This window comes from Astatotilapia calliptera, chromosome 5 (genome assembly GCF_964374335.1).
Source record: "Astatotilapia calliptera chromosome 5, fAstCal68.1, whole genome shotgun sequence".
Classification (NCBI taxonomy): Eukaryota; Metazoa; Chordata; class Actinopteri; order Cichliformes; family Cichlidae; genus Astatotilapia; species Astatotilapia calliptera.
Genome location: NC_137426.1, coordinates 11572185 through 11596503, shown reverse-complemented (window position 1 = coordinate 11596503; position 24319 = coordinate 11572185). Strand labels below are relative to the sequence as shown.

At 41.7% G+C, this 24319-nt stretch overlaps 1 protein-coding gene across 4 annotated transcripts in view; it reads right to left on the bottom strand.

The window, feature by feature from the left end:
• The window catches only part of stab1 (stabilin 1), a 191478-nt gene that overhangs the window by 65763 nt on the left and 101396 nt on the right, over positions 1 to 24319 (bottom strand). For all 4 annotated transcript variants that reach the window (XM_026167240.2, XM_080301180.1, XM_080301182.1 and 1 more), the window contains 8 exons: positions 22189 to 22335; positions 20280 to 20336; positions 20046 to 20205; positions 18259 to 18408; positions 15536 to 15640; positions 7614 to 7730; positions 5175 to 5307; positions 4983 to 5043 (listed from right to left, as the gene is read on the bottom strand). In XM_026167240.2, the coding sequence (XP_026023025.2) occupies positions 4983 to 5043; positions 5175 to 5307; positions 7614 to 7730; positions 15536 to 15640; positions 18259 to 18408; positions 20046 to 20205; positions 20280 to 20336; positions 22189 to 22335 (930 nt within the window). The remainder of the gene's footprint in view (positions 1 to 4982; positions 5044 to 5174; positions 5308 to 7613; positions 7731 to 15535; positions 15641 to 18258; positions 18409 to 20045; positions 20206 to 20279; positions 20337 to 22188; positions 22336 to 24319) is intronic.

Here is a 24319-nt window from a genome sequence, read left to right as displayed (position 1 = left end):
CCCTTCTGTTTTTCCTTTCCTTCCTCTTTCTTTCTCCCTTTCCTATCTCTCACTCATGTCTGTCCCGTCTGTAACATCTGAAAATAAAATATAATAAATAATAAAAAAAAAAAGAAAAAAAAGAAAAAAAAAGAAATGTTTTTGATGCTGAAATGCAGTAGAATTGGTTACAGATTTACTGTAAAGGACACTCATATACAATGATTATTTTGTAGGTTTATTCTTGCGAGAGTGCAAGGTAACCAAAAGGGTTTGAGCTATGGACCTAATTGAATGTTTGTGTTGTTAAAAGAGAAATGTGTGCATCTAAATGAAAAGAAAAGGACGTTGTTAAACTCTGTTAATAAATCAGACGAGGAAGAGCCTGCAGACCAAACGCAACTGATGTCTCCTGTCTCTGCTTTTCTGTTAAAAAACAGTTTAAAAACAGACCCCATCGAAGGCCTGTAACATATGCATGTACGTAGAACCTCAGCTACTGTTGTATATATTGTATTATATATTGTTTTTTTATTATTATTAATATTTATTTATTATTCATTTATTTTGTATTTCTTTATATTTTTGGTATGCTCTTTGTGTTCTACTGCTATCTGTACCTGAGCTGTGGTAAAGCACAAATTTCCTCGCCGTGGGATCAGTAGTCTTATCTTATCTCTTATCTTATCTAATGCAAATAAGCCATGGGTGACTAAGGACATCAAAGCCCTCCTCAATGACAAAAAGAGGACCTTCAGGGCAATAGAGAGTAGGTGAGAATGGTTCAGGCATTATTGAAGGGGAGAGGCTATGGACAATTATAGGAGAAAGCTAGAGTGGAAACTCCAATAGAATAGCATGAAGAGATATGTGGAGTGGCATAAAGACTCCACTCACGCAAGTCTGCATGACCAGGTGGGGTCCAGTCTCTGTGTCCTAAAGACCTGTACCCCCCAGTTTTGTGGAGTCTTTCATAAACTGTTTATGATGAGTCTGAGTCTGCAGAGGATTCCAGTACTATGGAAGACGTCATTCCTCGTTCCTGTACCAAAGATGCCACGTCCCGGTGGCCCCCAGGATTACAGACCTGTAGTGCTGACTTCCCACATCATGAAGACACTGGAAAGACTCATTCTTCACCACCATCCTCATTCAACTTATAGTCAGGCCACACCAGGATCCCCTTCAGTTCAGTTACCAGCATCTCCTCTGAGTTGAGGACTGTTGAGGATTGTTAGTTAGGTGATAGGAAGACCACAATATGTGCATTTTCAAAATTATGTGTCTGATAAGGTGATCAGCAACACAGTGGGAACATGAGGGGCTGTCATTTCCTCTTCACCCTCTACACCACAGACTTCAGCCACTTCACAGAGACCTGCCATTTTCAGACGTTTTCTAATGACTCTGCAGTGGTTGGATGCATCAGTGAGGGTGATGAGACAGAGTACTGCGCTGTGGTGGACTCCTTTGTCACATGGTGTGAGCAGAATCCTCTGCAGTTCAGTGTGATAAAGACCAAAGTATTGATTGTTGACTTTAGGGGGACCAGGAAACCTTTGACCCCTGTTTCAATCCAGGGGATCAATGTGGACATTGGGGAGCACTATAAATACTTTGGAGAACACATTGACAATAAACTGGACTGGATTAAAAATACCACTGCACTTTACAGGAAGGGCCAGAGTCATCTCTATTTTCAGAGGCCTTTTAACGTCTGACGGTGAGAGAGCAAAAGAGAGGGAGAGTTTTGAGATATGAGAGATTTGTGATGTTTAGCGTGTTTGGAGTGTGTAGTTAGTGTGTTGTCTTGTTTAGTTAGTGTGTAGTGTAGTCGATAGTTTTGTTGTTGAACTATAACTAATTACTTTTTCAAAGCAACTTGCCCAACACTGATGTTCAGTGAGAGACCGAGATTACCCAAATGCACCACTGCACAATGCAGGAAATCATTCCTGTGCCTGTGGTGGTACAACTCCTCTATCTAATGCACAGTACACACATCCTTAATATCTGCACATCCTCTAGAGAGAAATAACAAAATGACAAAGTTCAACAGTTTACAGTACAATTGTCACGGCCAGGCAGATCAGCTGCACGCTGATCAGCACGCTCTGTTTCTCTCTCTCTTCCTCTCTCTCTCCTCTTCTCTGTCGCCGGGGCGGAACTCACTGTGGGTTCATGCCCTCAGGAGATGAGACACCTGGGTCTCATTAAGATGATCAGCATTTAAGCCAGGAGGTGACTGCTGTTCATCGCTGGATCATTGTCTACCACGCGTTAGTGAAGCTACTGCAAGTCGAGTTAAGTGTGTTTCCTTTGTGCGTTGTATTTAACCCCGTCTCCCTGTCTACAGAGCTCCCTGGATTTTCCCCCCGTGTGATTCCCTAGTGGCAGCCAGTGATCGTGTGTGTGGATGACCTGAAGAACGCATGCTTTTCCCCTGGACTTCCCTTGAGCTCCTTTTCCCTCACGCAGCTGTACATAGCACTCCCCCCCCCCCCCCCCCCCCCCCCCCCCCCCCCCCCCCGCACCTTCTTGTATATACACCTGGTGAATTGTAAATAAATCTTTCTTGTGTGCATCTGAGCCCGGAGTCCTGCGCTTGAGTCCTCCTCCAAACCGTAACAACAATTTTAGCCACATATATGAATTTTGTCTTATATACTGCAATATTTAATTGAGCTAATTTGTTATATTTTGTTATATTTTGAAACGTTGTAATATATTGTATTATTTAATTTAGCTAAGTTAGTTACTGTTCTTACTGTCTTGAAGCAAGTGTAACTGCATAATTTCCTCAGGGATTAATAAAGTATTTACCACATTGGTGGTGGTCAGAGGGCCCGGTGGCACCAGTGTCTGGCAGCCTCGCCTCTGTCAGTGCGCCCCAGGGCAGCTGTGGCTTCAATGTAGCTTGCCATCACCAGTGTGTGAATGTGTGTGTGTGTGTGTGTGTGTGTGTGAATGGGTGGATGACTGAACATGTAAAGTGCTTTGGGGTCCTTAGGGACCAAGTAAAGCGCTATACAAATGCAGGCCATTTTAAAGTATTCTAATTCTGATGCTGAAAGATGCTACAGGCAGCATTACAATCTTCTCAGCTTCACAGCTTCTCCAGACCCTTTCACATCTGTCACATGTGCTCAGGGTGAACCTGCTCTCATCCGTGAAAAGCACAGGGCACCACTGGTGGAGCTGCCAATTCTGGTATTCTATGACAAATGCCAATATTGCTCATGGTAGTAGTAGTGACACGAACCCTAGCTACATGCAAAACGTATATGTCCGAAAAGACATGGACAGAAAAATACGCCTGTGGCCCACACCTATAAAACCTGAGGATTGTCTCACCGTTGTCCCTCTAGTGAATCTGTTGTTGATTTCATTAACACCAAAGCAGCTGAAAGTGATTAACAACCCCCTCTGGTACTTAGCTGAGAAGAACAATAGAAGAAGTTTATGAAGTTTAAATGATATGATGCTATACTATGATTAAAAAGTTTTAGTAAATTTTTTTAGCAGTGTACTTAGCCATGTTTTTAAAAAATGTTATCCAAATCGATTAAGTTCTGCATCAGCACCCAGCAGTGCTTGAATTGGAATAACCCCACAAATAAGATCTTTAATTTCAGTTTAGGTTGCACCAATAGAGCACTTAATTGTGCTGTAATATACACATATATATTGCCTGTCCTGTCTGGAAGTGTAGCAATCAGGGTTGTTGTCTGAAGGCCAAACTAAATGCCCAGCAGATTTATTTTCCAAAGTCTACCATTACGGCTTTTGCTATACTGGTCCACTTGATACTCATATTTATTTTGATTTTTATTAGGTTTTTAAATTTTATGAGTTATTACAATCAGAATGCAAAAGACGGAAATAAAGAAAGAAAGAGAAGTTGGTGAGAAAGTAGGCAAAAGGAGAGGGAGAGAAAAACAGGGAAGAGAGAGAGAAAAAACACTGAAAATCTGCTGAAAAAAACAAGCAAAAAACAACACAGCATGGAAACCACGGCAACAACCAACATATGCATAAATAGCGGTAAATAATAAATATTAAATGCTACTGAGCAGCACACAGTATTAATGATACATGACACATAATGTGTGTCTGTGAGTACCTGTTTGTACACCTGTGTGAGCTGAGCCCCGGGCCAAATAGACCTGAGGGCTCCCCACCCCCAGAAACAGCCCAACAAAGCCAAGGGGGCCCGGCTCAGCCAAGCTGCTGTCGGGAATGATCCACTACGCATTTGAGCACCCAGCCCCAGACACAGAGAACCACCAATGCACCAGCGGAGTTGGGGGACCACCTGGACCTGCAGCAGTAGGGAAACCCACCAGCCCAGACCCCGACCAGAGGGCCATTTCCTCCTCCCGGCCCACTACCCCAGACGGCGAACAGAGAACGGGTTTTAAGATTTGTGCTTTGATTTAAGCAAGTTCTCCTTTGCGCTTTTCCAGTATAATAGCTGGAAATCCTGTTCTTGGTTATGCCGACTGCCAAATGTGCAGCCATAGTAATTCCTCCCATTTAATGAAGTGCTTGTCATTTATTTCAGTTGGGAGTCTTTGAAACAGCTATAATAACCAGGTAAAGATGATCAACTTGAGATATGAAACTTAATAAGACTTAATTAAATTCTATCTCCTAATGTAATTCCCAGTTTTCAGTTTTTTTAAGTCAATTAATTTAATCAATTTAATTCAGCTCCACTCAACAAAATGAATGCACACAAATGATGCATTTTTTATAGTTTGGCTTTTTCTCATATAGATGACATCTGACAATTTCAATATTTACTACTTCTGCTCTATATCCCACTCTCAGTCTGAACTAGCATATGATGCATTTCCTGTATATTTAGTATAATCAGATTTAATTTAATTAAACTCTAAACAACTTGAAAAGAAAAAAAATGAAATTTTATTCACTTCTTTGCTGACGTTTGCTGCACTGCTGCAGATTTTACTGGATAAAGATGAAAAACATTTACTCACTGGACCAGTGAACTTGCAGGAGGCAAAGTCGCTGCAGCCACCATTTGGCTCTTCAGTACATCTGGAGAGCAGACAGAAAAACAGCCTGATGTCACGTCCCCAAAAGTAAACACCTCACGTTGATTTAATGAAGGCAACAAGGAAGCCAGAAAAAAAAACGTATTTAAGACAAAGATGAAAGGCCACACCGACCTGTTAATGGGACTGCAGGAGTAGCCATCTCCCTGGTAATCACTGCGGCAGGTGCAGTTGACGACGAGTCCCGTCTGGTTGCAGTCCGCATTCACATGGCAGCCGCCGTTGTACTCGGAGCAAAGGTCTGGAGCTGCAGAGTGTTTTTAATAAAACTGTCATCTGATTCATTATAAATGCTGGCTCAGTTTAAGGTAAGCATCAGCTCGCCACATGTACAACATCTGGAGCCTGAAACAAATGTGAACTGTTTTGATGCTTTTCTACAGCAACCAAATTATCAATCAGAACAGGAGTGCCACTGAGGAGAGAAAACAAATCTGATACTGAAAAACTAGAAGGATGAAAATATTTTAAGAAAAACAAACTGTCACAGAGCTCTTTCTTAAAATGCTCCAAAAACAGTTTGATTAATTCTGCCAGTCTGCTAATGTGCACAACAAGAACATTTACAGAAAGAATGACAGGTTACTGTAGTCAAAGAAAATAATAAGGGATAAAAACTATAAATGAAAAGGGATTATGGCAACAGTAGGGCCAAAAAAAAAAAATGTTTATGCTTTTAAAAAATTACTGAAACAATTGATTTTTTACAATCTTTGTTATTTTGATTAGAAGGGAGGCCAAAACCTGGTTGGGGTGGGGCGGGGCACACCACCATTTTCTTTTTTGTATGCTGAAAAACTCTGGATTGTAAGGTTAATCAAGTGTTGACCAGTATTGTAATGAATCACATGGACGCTTATCACTTGCATATGCTCAAATGTTGGGCAAGCTAATTAAACTGATTTAATTAGACCCCCTGGTTCACTGCCAGGGAGGCTAATCTTCCTCTAATCTAAGGGCTGAACTGGCCTCTTGTACTGCAATGCCAGGGTTAATAAGTTACAAATCAGCCATCAAAGACTAACAGGTGAATATACTTTGTCTCTTCTCCACCAACACATTCCTGGTTCTGTTATCTTTTAATCAGAGATAAATTACTATCATTGGAGCCTTCAAACTTAATTCACTGAAGCCATTTAAATGCACCAAGTGTTTACTGTACCAGCTCAGAAGAGACGATCCAAGCACAGGACGCAGCAGGGTAACAGTTAAAAATCAAGATTATTGATCCAGACTGAGGTCAGCTAATTAAAGAAACAAAACACAAGAGGAACAAGGGGATACACAAAGAAGAAACCTAGGACTAGAAGGAAACAAAACAATATATCAAGAATACTAACAGAAAGTTAGAACAGCTGACTGGGAAGAATTCAACACAATCTAATACGAAATAAAGGGAAACTGGGGAATACATTTACAGAGGTGAGTAGCTGGTGTGCAAGAAAACTTGTGGGAACTAGAATCAAGGGTGGAAGTAGACAGAGTTAATAAAATAAAAAAGGAACTGTGGAATGGCTGCTGTTTATGTTGTATGACGCTGATGATGTCATGCTGTTTCGGGTTGTATTAGAAAAAGTAAAACATTGTCAGAGTGTAGCAGAAACAACAGTGGATGTGACACAACCACCAATCTCGACCGATCCCTGTTGATGAGTGGTTGTTAGGTGATCATATGCTACACTTTTTGGTGTAGTATCTGATCATCCTTGTGATTTAAACACTGCAGTCACTCGTAAATTACAACCAAGTGGTATTAAGACCTGAAAAATTCAATGAAATGCAGGTTTATTTACCCCAAGTACCTTTAGGAAACTGGCATCAACAGTTGCCTAAAGGGACTTTATGAAGTAAAGACCCTACAGTGTTCAGGAGAAAACCCTGACAATCGAACAAGCCCCTGGAATAAGCCTGCAGTGATGGTTTAAAGGATTCTAATGACATGTAGCAGTTGTAGATCTACATGTTGGGAGTGGAAAAAGTTTCATGGAGGGGGAACGCTCAGTCTAACGCATGAAGTCCCACAGCAGTCTGAAACTACACTGTCTGATGGCATCATGTCAACATGGACTAAAATCTCTGAGCAATGTTTCAGCACCTTGTTGAATTTGAATAAAAGCAGAACTGAAACAAAAAAAAGGGGGGGAACCTGGTTCAAGCATATTGTACATATTAAAGTGTATTTTTGCATTATTAATATTAGATTTACGGATTATTTTTCTTAACCGTGGATAGAAAGCAGTGAAGACAGGAAAGTCAGGGGACAGCGGGCAAGGGAAGACACACCATGGGTCAGAGTTGAACCTGGACCGCTGCATTTCAGCCTTGTAGCCTATAGTTGCATGCAAATCTCAGAGGTGGTTTTTCACCTTCAAGGTGAATTTTCTTCATCTCAACGAGTTACTTATTGGAACCACAGCTGGACCCGGATGATCAAAACTTACCAGAGCTTCCTCTTACTTCTGTGACTACAAAGCACTCTAATCTCTTCTAAATCTATTATTGCATGACCACCGTTAGGATGATGTGTGTTTTTAAACAATGGACAACACTCACGTGGCTCTGGAGTGCAGAAGGTGCCATTCCCCTGGAATCCCGGTTTACACAGACAACCAGCACCTAGCACACAGTCAGCCTGAGCGTGGCACTGCCGGCACTCCTCTGGGATTGAGCCTAGAAAGGCAGACGGGGGAATTATCTCAGTAGAAGATAACAAGTCAAATCCAGTCAAGTCAAAGTTTATTTATATAGCACATTTAAAAGACTAGTGTACATCAAAGTGCTTCACAATAAAACCGCAGTGCGGGCAGAACAAAGAACAAATAGTACAATTATACTTAAAATTGCATTTACATGGTGTAAGGCAGGCCGAATGAAGGTCAAACTAATTTGTTTCAAAAGCTAAGTTAAACAAGTGTGTTTTTAAACGGGATTTGAATGATTGAATTGATTCCGAAGTACGGATTTCGACTGGGAGATTATTCCAGAGTCTAGGGGCAGCGATGGCAAATGCACGGTCACCTCTGGTTTTTAAACGAGACCTTGGTTGCATTAGGAGCAGTTGGCTGGAGGATCTTAGTGCTCTCTTTGGGTTGTACGGATAGAGGCGATCAGTTAAGTAGCTAGGGGCCAGGTTATTTAGAATTTTAAAAGTGAGCAGAAGGATTTTGAAATCAATGCGATATTTGACGGGAAGCCAGTGTAGGTTAGCGAGGATGGGGTGATGAGCTCATGCTTTCTAGTGCCGATTAAGAGGAGGCCCAGGTAAAGAGAGTTACAATAGTCCAATGAGGAGTGATGAAGGCATGGATAAGTTTTTCAAGTTCTTTATGTGGTAAATAGGGCTTAGCTAACAAGAGTAAACAGGGCTTTAAGATAAAACTCACAGGTTTATTTAAGGAATGTTTTTGTGAATCCAACCTAGAAACTTTCAGAAAACAAAAGCATTCAACATGGATCCAGAATCCTCGTTTTGTTTGCATAGACCATTTGCACTTGGACTTCCTACACTGTGGTCTCTTAAATTTGAATTTCGTTATGAGCAAGAAGACAAGGTCTCAGGGATCCAAATCCAAAGTAGGTCTTAATCTGAGTGAAGACTGTGTTGCCATCATCTCCTGGCATGATGGCACAACATCAAGTTTCAGGTAGTTTCCAGCGAATGTTCTTCAGATGCCTCAGGTGTTACAGAAAAAAAAAGAAAACAAATGACACTCATATTCTTGTTCACACTCCCGGCCTGATGCACTGCTTTTCGACTTGGAAACTTTGACTCCTCCACTGAAAACTCCTCTCTGGACTCTGGGTTGTCGCTGGAGAGCCGACTCTCATCACTGGGGTAATTCCTCTCCTTGAAAGTTGGTGACGTTCAAGGACTTTGGTGAAATTGCAGCAAATTACATCCAAGTAGTCATACCATGATTTCCATGTAGTGATCTAAAAGCAGTAGCAACACTGGAAACGAACTGCACCCAAATTTTAGGGGTTTTCTGTGTTTTTTAATGGGCAGTCTTAAGTAAAAAAAAAAAACATGGTTGGAATTATGTTGATCAAATACTGAAATAGATTATTTAACATGATTATCCATGCACTCAAACATCATGCATTTATTAAACTGTCTTTGCATCTAAATTAACGATAAATACATTGAAAACAAAAAACAGGAGGAGGTTGGCGGTGTTTTTGACCATAAAGGTAGTCTCACAGGAAGAACCACTGGTCCCTGCTGACCTGCAGCCTCTCCGTTGTGAGGTGGAGGTTTGGACAAGGACAAAAAGAGGTGCAGTTGGCAACGGGCTCGCATATCTCCAGAGACGAGTACAGAAGCTACTGAAAGAGAGCCGAAGCTAAAAATTAAATTACATCTCAAGCACACACTGCCAAAAGTGGACCAGGTAGTAGATGCTGAGGGATCTGGAGACAAAGGAAGCTGCAGCTGTTCATGATCGTTTCACATCATGACTTTAAGCTCCTCTTTATAAATCTTACTGATGAAAGTCTGGCTCAAGACGATCTAAACAGCGAATGAGTTTTGGCTGTAAATGAAAGGGCTGTGCTCGTTTTATAACACAAGACAGAACAGACCAGAAGAGCTTTGTAGCAAAGATAAAAGCAACAAGTCATTGCTGTATCTCATTATCTTCTTAACTGTTAAAAGCCAAAAACCTAACTGAAACTAAAATGAGTCACTCAGATGTGGTTTTCATCGTATCTCATCACTGTTTGGCTGGAACAGAGAAAAACTGGTTAAAATGTTGAGGATAGCCCTAAGTTGTTTTTATTAGTTTAACAAGCCCTTTAGAATCAGAATCAGAATCAGAATGGGGTTTATTGCCAAATGTTGAGCAGGTTTACAACATTAGGAAATTGCTGCGGTGCTTCAGTGCAAACATAGTGTCATAAATAGCACTTAAATAGACATGAAAAAATAAAAGTAGGGATAAGAATTAAAAGTGCTACGTAGAAAGATATGTGCATGAGCTATGCATGAGATATATACATGAGAATAAGAATTAAGAGTGCTACGTTGAAAGATATATACATGAGTGCAGATGGTGATCAGTGCCAAACATGGAATGATGCAGTGAACACAGCGTAGGGTCATGTGTTAGTGGCGGGGACAGTCATACGGTTATTGTTCATGTGTCCAACAGCAGAGGGGAAGAAACTGTTCTTATGGCGAGAGGTTCTGGTGCGAATGGACCGGAGCCTCCTGCCTGAGGGGAGCAGGTCAAACAGACTGTGTCCAGGGTGAGAAGGGTCAGCTGAGATCCGAGCTGCATGCCGCAATGTCCTGGAGGTGTACAGGTCCTGCAAAGATGGGAGTCTGCAGCCAATCACCTTCTCAGCAGAGCGCACAACACGCTGCAGTCTCTGTTTGTCCCTGATAGTGGCTCCAGCGTACCACACGGTGATGGAGGAGGTGAGGATGGACTCGATGATTGCAGTGTAGAACTGCATCCAGGGCTCTAGAGTGCGACCAATTTGGTCGCAAATGCGACCAAATTTTTCAGTGGTGCGACTAAAAATAAATATTTGGTCGCACAGGTGCGACCAACTGTTCCGGTAACAAAAAAAAAATCTCTGTAACTCTCCGTGTGGTCAACAACAGACACACATTATGCCCCTATCGTGGACTAAACCAATCAGAGATAGTCAGGGGCGGGACCTCTCTGATTGGCCGTGGTCCAGTTGAAAGTGCAGGTGGAAGAGAGAGGTGAGTAGCTTGAATAAAGCGATATCAATTCATTAACGGATTCCACACAAAGACCTAAACACGGAGCGGACCCAACACATCAGAATCAGCTTCGTCTTTCTCGGCTTTCTCACCCGACGGCCTGAACACGGACACGCTGTCGGAGCTTAGCGATTCTTCGGGTCCGCGCTGTGTTTACGTCTTTTTGCGCTGATTCTGAGCTGCAGGTTTTGCCTCTCTCCAACCAAAATTCACCGAGCCAACAGCAAAAGAAGCAGCAAACTGCGCTTCACATTTGATCAATGTCGTCATGAATTCCCTCTGACTTTTGCTGTTTTGCTTCCACCACGATAAAAATCACACTTCCTGCACAGCTCTCTCTCTCTCTGTACTTCAGGAACAGTTTCCCGTCTCAAATCTGTTTTCTGCATTATTCATTCGCTTATTACCCACCAGTCTAGCGTTGTTTACAGCGCTTTTTCTTTTTTCACTTAAATGACCTCGGACAAGAAAGCCTAATTTCTGCTGTTCAATACTGAAGAAATTTAAATTTCTTAAAATTATGCAAAATTACAGAATATTTTTAAGGTTATCTGCTATAAAAAGCCAGACCAGGAAAATCTCCTTCATGTTTTCCTGTGTTTTATTCTCAGTTACTTTCACACAAAGGCATCTGCTGTGATTTTCACAATTCTGATGAAGTCTCATGTGTATCAGTACTGATAAATGATCAGAATTATAATATTTCTGACTGTCTGAGGCTAAATTGAATCAAATCAGGACTTTGAGAACCGGAATTGAATGGATTAAAGAAATCAGTGATGATACTCAGCCCTAGTGAGCAGCCTAGGCCTGAGAGAAGTGGATGTACTGTAGCTGTGGGTAATAAGAAAAGATGAAAAGAACTATTGATAACTTTTTTGTTAAGTTAAGGCCTGATCTGTCTGAAATTCATAGCCAGTGCTCTGACACGGTGCCATCAATATTTGAATGCTGAAAAAGCACAGTGTATCCAGAAAACACATTATATGCTGCAGTAAATGCACTGCCCAAGTGTCCCCTCTCCCCACGGCCTTTCAGCAGCAGACAGCAGCAAACAGGTCGTCAGAGGAGGCCAAGATGATGATTAAGTTTTTAACATTTTCTACAATATTGACAAAGCACTTTAAGCACAAGTTTGTTAGTTAATAATTTAGAAATTAATATTGTCTGTATGGACTTCCCCCCCCCAAAGAAAGTGCACATGTAAAACTGCGGTGTTAAGCGATGCGGTTGAAAAATTTGAGTGCGCCTAAATTTTTAAAGTTAGGCGTACCGGTGCGCCCATGTCAAAAAGTTAGTCTAGAGCCCTGGCATCATCGTCCGTGTTGGCAGGTTGAATTTCTTCAGCTGCCTCAGGAAGTACATCCTCTGCTGGGCTTTCTTGATGACGGAGGTGATGGTGGGCTCCCACTTCAGGTCCTGGGTGATGGTGGTACCCAGGAAGCGGAATGAGTCCACAGAGGTGATGGGGGTGTCAGTCAGGATGATGGGGGGGAGTGGGGCTGTGTGCTTCCTGAAGTCCACAATAATCTCCACTGTCTTCTGGGCATTCAGCACCAGGTTGTTGTGGCTGCACCAGGACACCAGACGTTCAACCTCCCTCCTGTAGGCAGACTCATCCCCGTCCGAGATGAGTCCAATAACGGTGGTGTCATCTGCAAACTTGATTAGCTTGACAGACTGGTGGGTGGAGGTGCAGCAGTTGGTGTACAGGGAGAAGAGCAGAGGAGAAAGAACACAGCCCTGAGGGGAGCCGGTGCTGATGGTCCGGGAGTCCGAGACATTCTTTCCCAGCCTCACATGCTGCTTCCTGTCCGTCAGGAAGTCAGTGATCCACCGGCAGATGGGATCAGGCACATTCATCTGGGAAAGCTTGTCTCTTTAAGGTGGAGAATAGTTATAGCAGATGGGTGGAGCTTCTGAGATAAGACATTAGGGACAATTTCCCCCCTAAATGACAACATACACTGATGAGGCATAACCTTATGACCTTTTTCTTTTGCTGCCAAAACAGCCCTGACCCATGTTCCCTCTAAGCTGCGGCACGTGCGCAATTGCGCACTGCTGGCACGGTCTCTGCGCACAGAAAATCTGCTTTGCACACAAAAAAACTAACCTGAATTGAAATTAAAATTAATACTTTAACAATTCTGTTTTGCAGTGTTAGTCAGTGAGTGACTGGCTGCTCCCATATGGGATTAGAACACCTTATCCCATAGTTCAGCCAATAATGTGTATATACGCAGCCAATCAACGTCGTTAACAGGCTATGACAGCGTCCTTATGTGCCGACACCGGTGTTTGAGCTGGCAAAGCAGCGTGGCTGATGTGGAGTGAAGCCACGTTAATGACAACGTGTACAACCACTGGAGATGTGAGCAGGACAGACGGAACAATTCACGGAAAAAGTGTGGACTTTATAACAGTTTTTAAATTGTGCTGATAGGCCACGTAAAACCAGAGTTATCATAAAAATATCTGCAATGTTTGTTTTTCTTCCTGAATACTGTCGTTGTTTATATTTACTGCGGGAAGAAACTGTAAAAACGGCGTTTTATAAGGAAAAAAAGCTCGAAATCACTCTCCGCCTGTGAGCAAAAACAAACCCCACCCCCCTGTCCCTTTCCTATTCGTCCAAAAAAGTACCATGTCGACCAATCAAAAAATGATATGGCAACGTGGCATCTAGTTGTTAAGAAACGGGGGTAAGTTTTAGGAGTGTTTTGAGACGTGAGAGATTTGAGACATGTAGCGCAAATCATGTGTAGTTAGTGTGTAGTGTAGTCAATAGTTTTGTTGTGTGTGTCAGAACAATGAGTCGACTGCTGAATGTTATAGGAGTGACACATCTCCTGTTGTCAGGCCTGCAGGTATCAGGCTGTTGTTCTCCTTTATCTCATAGTGGACAGAAATTGTTTTTTGGAGTGGCACAAATAATTTGTGTGTCGTCAGATTTGATGCAGAACAGCTGATTGTTCTGTAAATAGTTTGAAATGTTTATTTAAAAATGCCTTGGCTGCATTTAAAAGAAATAGCTGCAAAAAACTTTGTTGTTTCCCAAACTGAGTTACTTTTTTGAAGAACTATATAATTAATTGCCCAACATTGGCCATTATATACTGTAGTTTGCAGACAGAGTTACAGGACTCTCTCCCAGACCACAGACTCATAATACATATCAGAGCTTTATAAAAAAAATTAAAAAAGAAAGAAAGTTGTGTTCTCAAAATTGGAGTTCAAGTTATTTTTACTTCAAATAGTGTTAACATACTACACAGGTCAATGACTAGATTTTTTTTTTTAATTTTCATTGTAAGTGGGCTAAAGCAGTTGATTAAAAGTAGTCTAACATAAATGTAAATGCTGTAATTTAATTATTTTAATAAACCATGTAACTTGGCTGGATTGGATGCCGGCGTAACCACAGTACACACGTCTGATGTCGCTCACAGTGGTCCAAGGGATCGCTCAGGGAGTTTGTGTGTTCGCTCAGATACATTAAAAATTAGAGGGAACATTGGCTCTGACCCATCAAGACTTGGACCCCTGAGAGTGTGCTATGGTTATCAGAGAGATCTGGGAAATTACAGGCAATCAACACCTCAAACTCGTTGCTCTGCTCCTCAGGCAGGCAGCGCACATTATCCTACTGAACCATTTACTGTTTCCATGAAAGGGTCTACATGGTCTGCAGCAGTGCTTAGGTAGGTGGGACCTAACAAAGTAGCATCCACATGAAGGGCAAGACCTAAGGATTCCCAGCAGAACATTGCCCAAAGCATTACACTGCCTCCAGAGGCTTAACTTTGTCCCACAGTCCATAGTGTGTGATTCATCAGGCCAAGGCACCTTCTTTCATTGCTCTGTGGTCCAGGTCTGATGCTCTCATGTCCATTGTTGGTGCTTTTGGTGGTGGACTGGGGTCACCAAGGGCATCCTGACTGGTCTGCAGCCCAATGTGCAACAAACTGTGATGAACTGTTTATCCTGATATCTTTCTATCAGAACCAGAACAAACTTTTTCTGCAGGATAGGTTACAGTAGCATCTGTTGGATCAGAAAACACAGGTCAGCCTTCACTTCCCATCAGTGAGTCTTGGCTGCCCATGACCCTGTAACTGTTTCACCACTGCAGACCAGGAACACCCAATAAGAGCTGCTCTGATGCAGTCGACTCCATTTTTCCTGCTTCTAACAGATCAACTGTGAGGACAAAATGTGCACTTTATCCCGAATATAGTCCACCCACTAACAGGTGCCATGATGAAGAGATAATAAGTGTTATTCATTTTATCTGTCAGTGGTCATAATGTTATGCCCGACCTGTGTACAAAGCCATGAAGATAGTCTGCTCATACAGTAGGTATTACAGACACTCACCTCATTATTTGCAACTCCGACCTTATTTAAAGTAAATATTCACCACTGTAACAGTATACATGACAAAATAAAAGAAAGCACCTCAGATTCATTGTTTTATAATAACTTGGTTAAGGTTTAAAATGACCACGGGCTTGGTTTAGGGATAATTTAACCATGCCTTAATGGTTACCAAGGTATCCATCTGTTTAAAAAAATTGTGAGCTTTATTTAAGAAATAATAAACAAAAATCATACATTTGTAGATGTTTTAGAATTTTTACAACCTCAGTACCAACCAGTGGCTCTTTTCATGAGCTTTGTTGACCATTAAAACCCGATCAGGGTCTCATATCTTTGTGCATTCAAGAAGAAATCTCACCTATTTTGTTCTGGCAGCGATTGCCCTCCCAGCCCGGCTTGCAGATACACTGTCCAGATCCTCCAATGCCATCATTGCACCTTCCCTGGTTCCTGCAGGAACAGGCTGAGAGAGACAAACAAGACTTGACTTGAAGAGTAGAAAAAAACTGTGAAATGAGCATTTAGAGCAGCCTGAAGCCTGAGCTTTGGGCTCACATCTGGATTATGTTTTATATGAGCAACATTATTTTTAAAATATAAAAAATGAAAAGCAGATAAGGTCCACTTCATAAATCACACAGCATAAATCTAATTTTTTGTCATATTTCTTATTTTAATATTATGCTTTTGATTTTATTTATGCTCCAAGGATCTATGGTGGTGAGCTGTCTGTGAACCTGAGTCACATTTGCAGCCCGAGTCTGACAGAGGAGAACAAATCAGCGTTATAGATAACATCCTTTCTACCAGAGAAGCTGACACCATCAGAGCTTAACAATTATCGACCAGCTGTTCTCACGTCGCATGTGAAGAAGGTACTGGAAACACCAGTTTTGGCTCACCTGAGACCACAGGTGGAAACATCTATTGATCCTCTGCAGTTTGTACACCAACCAAATCTGGGAGTGGATGATTCAATCATCTCCATGCTGCAGAGAACCTACTCCCAATCTGGAGAGTAACAGCTGCATAGTGAGGATACTTTCTATGATTTATCAAGTAAATTTGAAATGATTCAGCTGCTGCTTCTGAGCGAGAAGCTCCTGAAAATATCAGTGAACACGTCCACCATCTCATGGATTACTGACTACCTGACAGCCAGTCTTCAGTATGTTAGAATGGCATAGCTCTGTCAGATTTGGTGGTTACAGTGTAGCTTGCCATCACCAGTGTGTGAATGGGTGGATGACTGAATGTAGTGTAAAGCACTTTGGGGTCCATAGGGACTAAGTAAAGCGCTATACAAATAAAGGCCATTTACCATCAAGGATGGCTACATGGCCCATGTCTATCCTGGGACAGGATGCCGATGTGGTGGAGGAGTACAAGTAGCCGAGCATCCACATGAAAAACAGACTAAACTGGAAGGATGTATACAAGAAGGGGTGAGCAGGTTCTTCAACATGTGCAGAAACATAATGGACATTTTCTATCAGTCAGCTGTGAGAAACATCAGAGCTGGTAAGAGAAGGTCACTGCACCAGCTGTTATCCATAATGGATAATCCTGGCCACCCTCTGCACTGCTTACTAGGAGGCAGCGGAGCATCTTCCCCAAAAGACTGATTCAGCTCTGCTGCCACAAGAACAGAGACAGGAAAGCTTCATGTTGTCACCATCTTTAATACAATATATCATCTTTCAAGCTGAGAGACATCTGTCAGATATAATTATTAGTATTATTATTATTATTGTTAATAATACTAATATTTTAATTTCTGTAACACACGACTTAATAATCATGGGTTAATTAAATATTACATAAATGCTGTTTTTTTCATCAAAAGTTTCATTGTTTTTTATAAGAGCTGTTATGCAACAGCTTCACTTTAACTAAAGCTGCAGAGTGCTCTTTGCAGACCTCAATCTGCTCTGGATGAATTGAGCAACCATGGCGACGTGTTTTGTTCCTGCTGTGACGAAGAGTTTCAAATCGACTCCAGCTCTAACTGACACCTCTGCTGTCTCCTCCAAAGCGAGGACACACCTGTGTTCCTCTGTGGAGAAACACTGAGTTGGATTTAATAAAGACTGTTAAACTCAAACAGGCAAAGATGAGCATTCGTATCCACATTTAAAGAAAAACAAAAAAATCTGCTCTGGTGGTTTGGCTCTAAGCGAAGACAGCTGGCAGGTTTGTCCTGAGCTGGAAACACACCCAGCTGTGTGATGGTGAGTGTGGAGTGTTGCCATGGTGACAGACTGGAGAGCTGATGGGGTGAGACTGTCTGCTGATGCCAGATTTGCTACTTTCTTTCGCCACAGCGTATTAAAGGGTCACAACGCAGCCATGGTGAATACATCAAAGGGCTGAAACGCACCCTCCTCTTATTTTTACATTTTGTTTTTTTTTAATACCAAAATCGTGCACCAAATTTATGATTGAGATTTTGCATTTCTATGCACTGCCCCCTGCAGGTGGTAGAGAGCTGCTGCCTCAAGTGCTGCTTTTCATTACACTCACATGTCTCCTCCCTTCCTCAGCTCATCCCAGTCAAGTGGGAGAGTTGTGAGGAAAAGGTGTGAGGATGGAGGAGGAAGCTGTGAAGTGAGAATTCCTCCATTCCAGAGTCAGTCTTCACTTATGGATGTTGCTTGTGATTGTTTTTGATTATCTACTCGTCTTATTTCTAGAAAGGTCAGAGGTCAGATGGCCCAGGATGTGAGTGGGCGTTAAGGCGTCTGGGAGGGGATTTAAAAATTGGATAATAGATGGCAGACAGTTGGTGTCATAAGCCACCGCCTCTGTTCAAAGATGGTGACATCGATGGCTTCTTTCACTCCTCTTTCAAACCACCTGTGAACATTGGCATCCTCGAAAGAGTGACCTTTGTCCTTTAGATGCAGATGAACCGCTGAGTCTTGTCCCATTGAGGGGTTCTTCTATGTTGTGCCATGCATTTATGAAGTGGCTGTTTGGTCTCTCCAACAGCCACTTCTGGAGAGCTGTTGGAGAGCAGACCTTAGGTGCACTCTCTTTGTTTTTCCACTGAGCGATGATAAAAACTAAAAAGCATTTTACCTGTGCAGTTAGGGCCATAGAACCCAGCGACACACAGTTCGCAGGATTCCCCTCTGAATCCGGTGTGGCATCTACATGTTCCAGTACCGAGATTACCGTCGTTGCAGTCGCCATGTTTGCCACAAGGGGCCTCCAAACCACCTGAACAAACTGCAACAGACAGAAGAAAAGGGTCAAAACATAGCATGGAAACAAAGAAAAAAAGAAACTCTCTTCCAGTCTTTATTAACTTTGCTCAGTGGGACCTGACAGAGACGGAAGTCTGTGGGAGAATTCTGCAAAGGTAAACATGGTGGCACAACCAGCCTTACCCAGCTTTCATGTCCCTGTGACCTCTGAAAAAAGGTTTTACTCCAGGGGCTTCAAAACAACTGCCCATAGGCATTACCAAGACGGCTTGCAGTGCTGTGAAAAAGTATTTACCCCCTCCTTGATTTCCTAGCTTTTTACATTTGTCACGTGTAGATAACACAAGTTAAATATAATCTGGTGACAGGGGATTTCGAAGAATCGCCCCACAGTTCTTCAGCTAAGACACCTGAGTTAGAAAACACAAACACTGCAGTCGTCTTTACTCGCGAAGGCAGTCACAGAGCGCTCGTCCTCGCAGGAGGCACTCATGGACTCGCGCTCTGTCACTGTCTGCGTTCTTTATTTATGCAAGCTTGTCACATGTGTGTACAAAGATAACAAAGTTATTCTAGGAACTCAGAGCTGAGGTTCCCCTTTTCTAAGTCTGTATGTTCTTAACATAGAGGAAGCTGTTAGTTGCTAAATAAGTTTATCACACAAGAGTTTATGTGAAAAGTCACGTAGACATGTGGATTGCTTAGTGATCCATAAATTGAGCACATTTCATGTAGCTGATCACACTAGGTACAATTTTCTTCTGACATTCCCTCCTTTTTATCACGAAATGAAATGTACATGTTATCAGTAAGTAACTACTTGTCTTTCACATTTTCAGTTACTACATCATTAGTTGCACTTCATCTTCATCTAACAAATGGGAAAAGAAGTCTTCATGATCCTCATCGGTTTGTGGTACATCTGCATATGCTGTGAGTGATGTCGCTATCATCTGTGAAATTACAGCTTTTAAACAAGGGATAACACAAATAAAGAAAAAGCAAAATAAAACCAGGGAAACTCCAACGCCGATCAACAGTCTCTTGACTGAGCGCTTCTTCCTGGATGAGGATGTTGATGTTTATGTGCACTTTACACAAGCCATTCTGAAAGTGTGATCAGAGATCAGAATTGGTGCACATGTTACAGTGTGTTTCCCATATATGGTTGGTTGTGTTAAACACGTATCTGTATCAGGCATTGTTCATCCAAGGATGGATGTGGTCTTGTGTCATGTCCAGTAGATGTGAGTTGTCATGTGTCCATCTCTTATCTCTGCTCGTGTATTGGTATCTTATTATTATCTTTGTCTAATATTAAAATCTGATTCCTGATCTGAAACATGGCAGTGTGAAATCAGGAAGGGGACAAATACTTTTTCACAGCAGTTTAGAAAGACCGTAAGTCCACATTTTTCTCACTTGGACATTAAACTAAGTAAGCATCAGTAATATCTAGTCAACCAGAAGCGTGACTGATATCTTTGAGAAAACATGCTTTCAATAAAAACTACACAAACTCAACAACTTCCAAACTAAAGCCTGTGACTTTCAGAATTTGTAACTCAGTCTTTAAACAAGCTGCAAAAACCAAGAACATCTCTGTACAAACAAAAGCACAATTCCTCACATAAGTGCCTCCATCCCTTCCCCTCTTACCTTGACAGTCTCGCCCGAAGTGGTTTTTGCAGCACTTCTGTACCCAGCCTGGAAAGCTACAAACTCTCCTACAGCCATATCTGCTGAAACGATCCAGGTCATCATACAAGTATGAGTAGCGATACCTGGAGCGCAAGTTCAAACAGCGCTCCGTCTTTCCCTGGAAGAATACAGAAATGATATTTATCTCCACAGTCTTTGCAGCTAATGCTCACATGCTTTAGCAGACCTTACCGTGTCATAGTGTTTGAAGGGACAGGACGGGGTGAAGATGCAGCTTCCACAGCGCCCCTGAAATATTTAAGACAAGTGAGATAATGATTATTTGTCATGAGATAACAGGGTTAAAGCCCTACTTAATCCACCAGGGCACATGCTAATGTGAGAGCCTTTGTAGTTTTCTGGTGTTGTTAGGATATCTGGGTCGCTGACCCAGTGGTTTTAGTTTTGTACCTTTTATTTGTGCTGTCATCTTAGTTTATTGTGAAAGTTTTGGTTTCTGTTTTGCATTTCTATTTTTCCCCAGTTCTTCTTGGTGTGTGATTATTTAGTTCTGAAGTTTTGGTTTCCTTACTCCCTCTATTCTGTGTCCAGTCAGTGTCTGTGTCTGCCCTGGTCCCACGTCTCTGTTCCCTCTGTTGCAGTGCCTGCTTGTGCGTCTGTAAGTTCAGTCTGTGTTTCCTGTTTTACTTTAAAAATCCGTGTCTCATGTTAATGCGTCTGGTTTTGCTTCCTTTGTCTCATCAGCCCTGATTTGTCCAGCTGTGTTTCCCTCCTGTCTCTCATTCCCTGATTGCTCCCTCTGTGTATATAAGCCCTGTGTTTTCATCTGTCCGTGTTGCGATCTACCCTCATTCATGCTTTGTGGCCTGCCTGCATGCATTCTTTGTAATTTTGAAGTTTGTTACTTTGAGTTCAGCATTACAGCTGTTTTTTTTTGAGTTCACGTTTGTCTCCGGAGTCTGTACTTTGGGTCCCCCTTACCACCACTCCTGCCTGCACACAGCCTTCGCATGACAGGTGTTTATTCACCTGGCGCTCATCCTGGGAATTACACATTATTCAATCCCAACAATTTAGTGAAACAAAGCTTAGCTTAGTTGTTAGCTTGGTTGCTAAAGGTCAGAGGCAATTGTATGATCTATTCCTACTCTACACAAGAAGAAGCTAATAAACAATTTAGCTTCCTAAATTTTAAAATAAATCCTATGATCAAAGATAATCTGTTTTAATTAAAGGATAATTTCAACTTTTATCTAATCTGCTATATGTCTCGGTTCCTTTTCTGTGCATACACTACTGGTCAAAAATTTTAGAACTATTTTTTATTCCATTTTTTTATTAAAGATTATGCAGTTTAATTTCACATTGCACACTGAAATGAAAGCATAGTAAAATAAGCAATTTGAGTTTAAAAAGAAATCATGGACCCTGACTCCAGCACAAACAGCCCCAGACAACCACACTTCCTTGTCGATGTTTGACAGTTGATGCCACACGATGTGGAACCATCCTTTCGCCTACCTGACGGCATACAAAGATCCTGTATGATGAACTGAAGATTTCAAAATATGATTCATCAGTCCATAAAACTTTTTTTTCAGTCTTCAGTGGTCCGATGGCAGTGTTTCATGGCCCAGACAAGCCTCTTTGTCTTATTCTGATGTCTTAGCAATAGCTTTCTTGCTGCAACCTGTCAAACCCGTGGTTCAAAGTCTTCTCTACACAGCTGAAACTGAGACTTGCTTACCTGCTTACTTACTCTGAACCAGAACTTGGAGCTATACTATATAAATAATACTTAATTTATTGTATTCATTCTAAATTTGGGTTAAGTTTCACCATTTACATAAGCATTTCCATTTGTTATGTTTAGCTTAATTTTTTACCTGCAGTAACAAACACTTTCCCTAGCCTTGTCTAATCAGTCTAAATCAAAACTAACGAACCCAATAAACAGATTTCTTTTTTTATTTTGAGAACCTTTTGATTATAATTTTGAAAATCAGATGAAAATAAACAACATAATTTCTTTAGTAAATTACATCACTGCATTTACTAATGCTGTTGGGGCACACAGTAAAAATGACTCCCCCAGTGGCGGTACTGGTGTTGAAGTGGTAGCATTGTTAGTGTTACTCACGTAAGTGGTTCTGTTCTCGATGGTGTCACAGAATGCCCCGAGGCCAGCAGGTTCCAGCAGCTGGTCGATGCCATAGGCCACGCCATTCTGGAAGTTCAGGTAGCGGTCCACTACCTTGGCCTCATTTTCATTTATTACTACTGAACCCTAAAAACAGACACACATTTTAAAAAAATACAACTACTAAGCAATAACAGAGTAGACTAAAATGGAAACCATTCAGTAGAGACAACAGAGTGATGTTATGATCATTTTGTTGGTGGTGTAAAAACAAACAGCAGGAGTTTTGTGAATATTCACAATACACTATATAACCAAAAGTATTCGCTCGGGTTTAATATGATCTCAACCCACCCTGTGCAGCTATAACAGCTTCAACTCTTCTGGGAATGCTTTCCACAAGGTTTAAGAGCATGTGTTTATAGGAATTTTTGACCATTCTTCCAGAAGTGGATTAGTGAGGTCAGACACTGATGTTGGACAAGAAATCCTAGCTCGCAGTTTCCAGTTTAATTCATCCCAAAGGTGTTCTGTCAAGCTAAGGTCAGGACTCTGTGGAGGCCAGTCAAGTTCTTCCACACCAAACTTGCCATCCATGTCTTTATGGCTCTTGCATGTTGACTGGTGTGCAGTCATCTTGGAACAGGAAGGAGCGTTCCCCAAATTGTTACCACAAAGTTGGGAGCATGAAATTGTTCAAAATGTTTAGATATGCTGAAGCATTACGAGTTCCCTTCACCGGAACAAAGGGGCTGAGCCCAACTTCTGAAAAACAACCCCACATCATAAACCACATCCACCAAACTTTACACTTGGCACAGTGCAGTGCCAAACCCAGACTCCTTTATTGGAGCGCCAGACGGAGAGGTGCGATTCAGTTACTCCCTTTATTGTCAACCAGAACTTGGGGCTATACGCAATTCGTCACTTCTAGAGTCCAGTGGTGGTGTACTTTACACTACTACATCCACACTTTGCATTGCACTCATTGATGTAAGACTTGAATGCAGCTGCTTGGCTATAGAAACCCATTCTGTAATGTTCTGATCTAAACTGAAGGTCACATTCAGAGGTCTGTAGCAACTGACTCTACAGAAAGTTGGGGGCTTCTGTGCACTATGTGCCTCAGCATCAGGTACAAAGCTGGAATTCACTGAGCTCCTGAATTCACAAATCTTTGTAGAAGCAGTCTGCATGCCTATGTGCTTGATTTTATACACCTGTGGTCCTCTTGCTAGCCATCTCTCGTTCACTGTAAGAAACCTCGGAGTGTTCTTGGATAGCTCTTTTAAATCAGAGAAACAGGTCTCCACTGGGGTAAAAAAAACAGCTTTTACCAGTTGCGTCAGATATCTAAAGCAAAGCCGTTCCTTCCTTTAAGGAGAAACGTATCCACGCATTCATCACATCCAGACTGGACTACTACGACTCCCTCTACTTGGGCCTCCAACACTCTTCTCTTTACCGGCTTCAGTTAGTTCAAAATGCAGCTGCACGTCTCTTAACAGGTACTAGAATCTATGATCACATCACTCCAATTTTAGCTCCCTGTTAAATTTCCTATAGATTTTAAAATTCTTTTGTTTACTTTTAAATTCTAAATAATTTAGCGTCCAGCTATCTTTCCAAACTCCTCCATTTGTACAATCCAAATAGAGCACTAAGATCTTCAAATAAGATGCTCCTAACATGACCTAGGTCTCGACTGAAGTCCAGAGGTGACCGGGCCTTTGCAACCGTAGCGCCTAGACTCTGGAATAACCTCCCTGCTCATATTCATACCTCCGAGTCTATCCAGTCTTTTAAATCTTGTCTTAAAACCTATTTTTTTTTACTTAGATTCTAACTAGTTGGCTATTATCTGGCTTGTGTTGTCACCGATTGTTTCCTGCCCTGTTTTTTCTTGTTGTTTTGTTTTAATTGTCTCATGCTTTTACTCTGTCTGACTCTGAAGCACTATGGTCAACTTTGTTGTTTCTAATATGTGCTATAGAAATAAATTTTGATTTGATTTGATGACAGTGAGCAGAACACTTGAATTCAATTATTTGAATGGGTGAGGTAATACTTTTGCAGACATCTCGTGTTTACAGACCTGTAAAATCACTGCATGATCAATCAGTTGATAAAA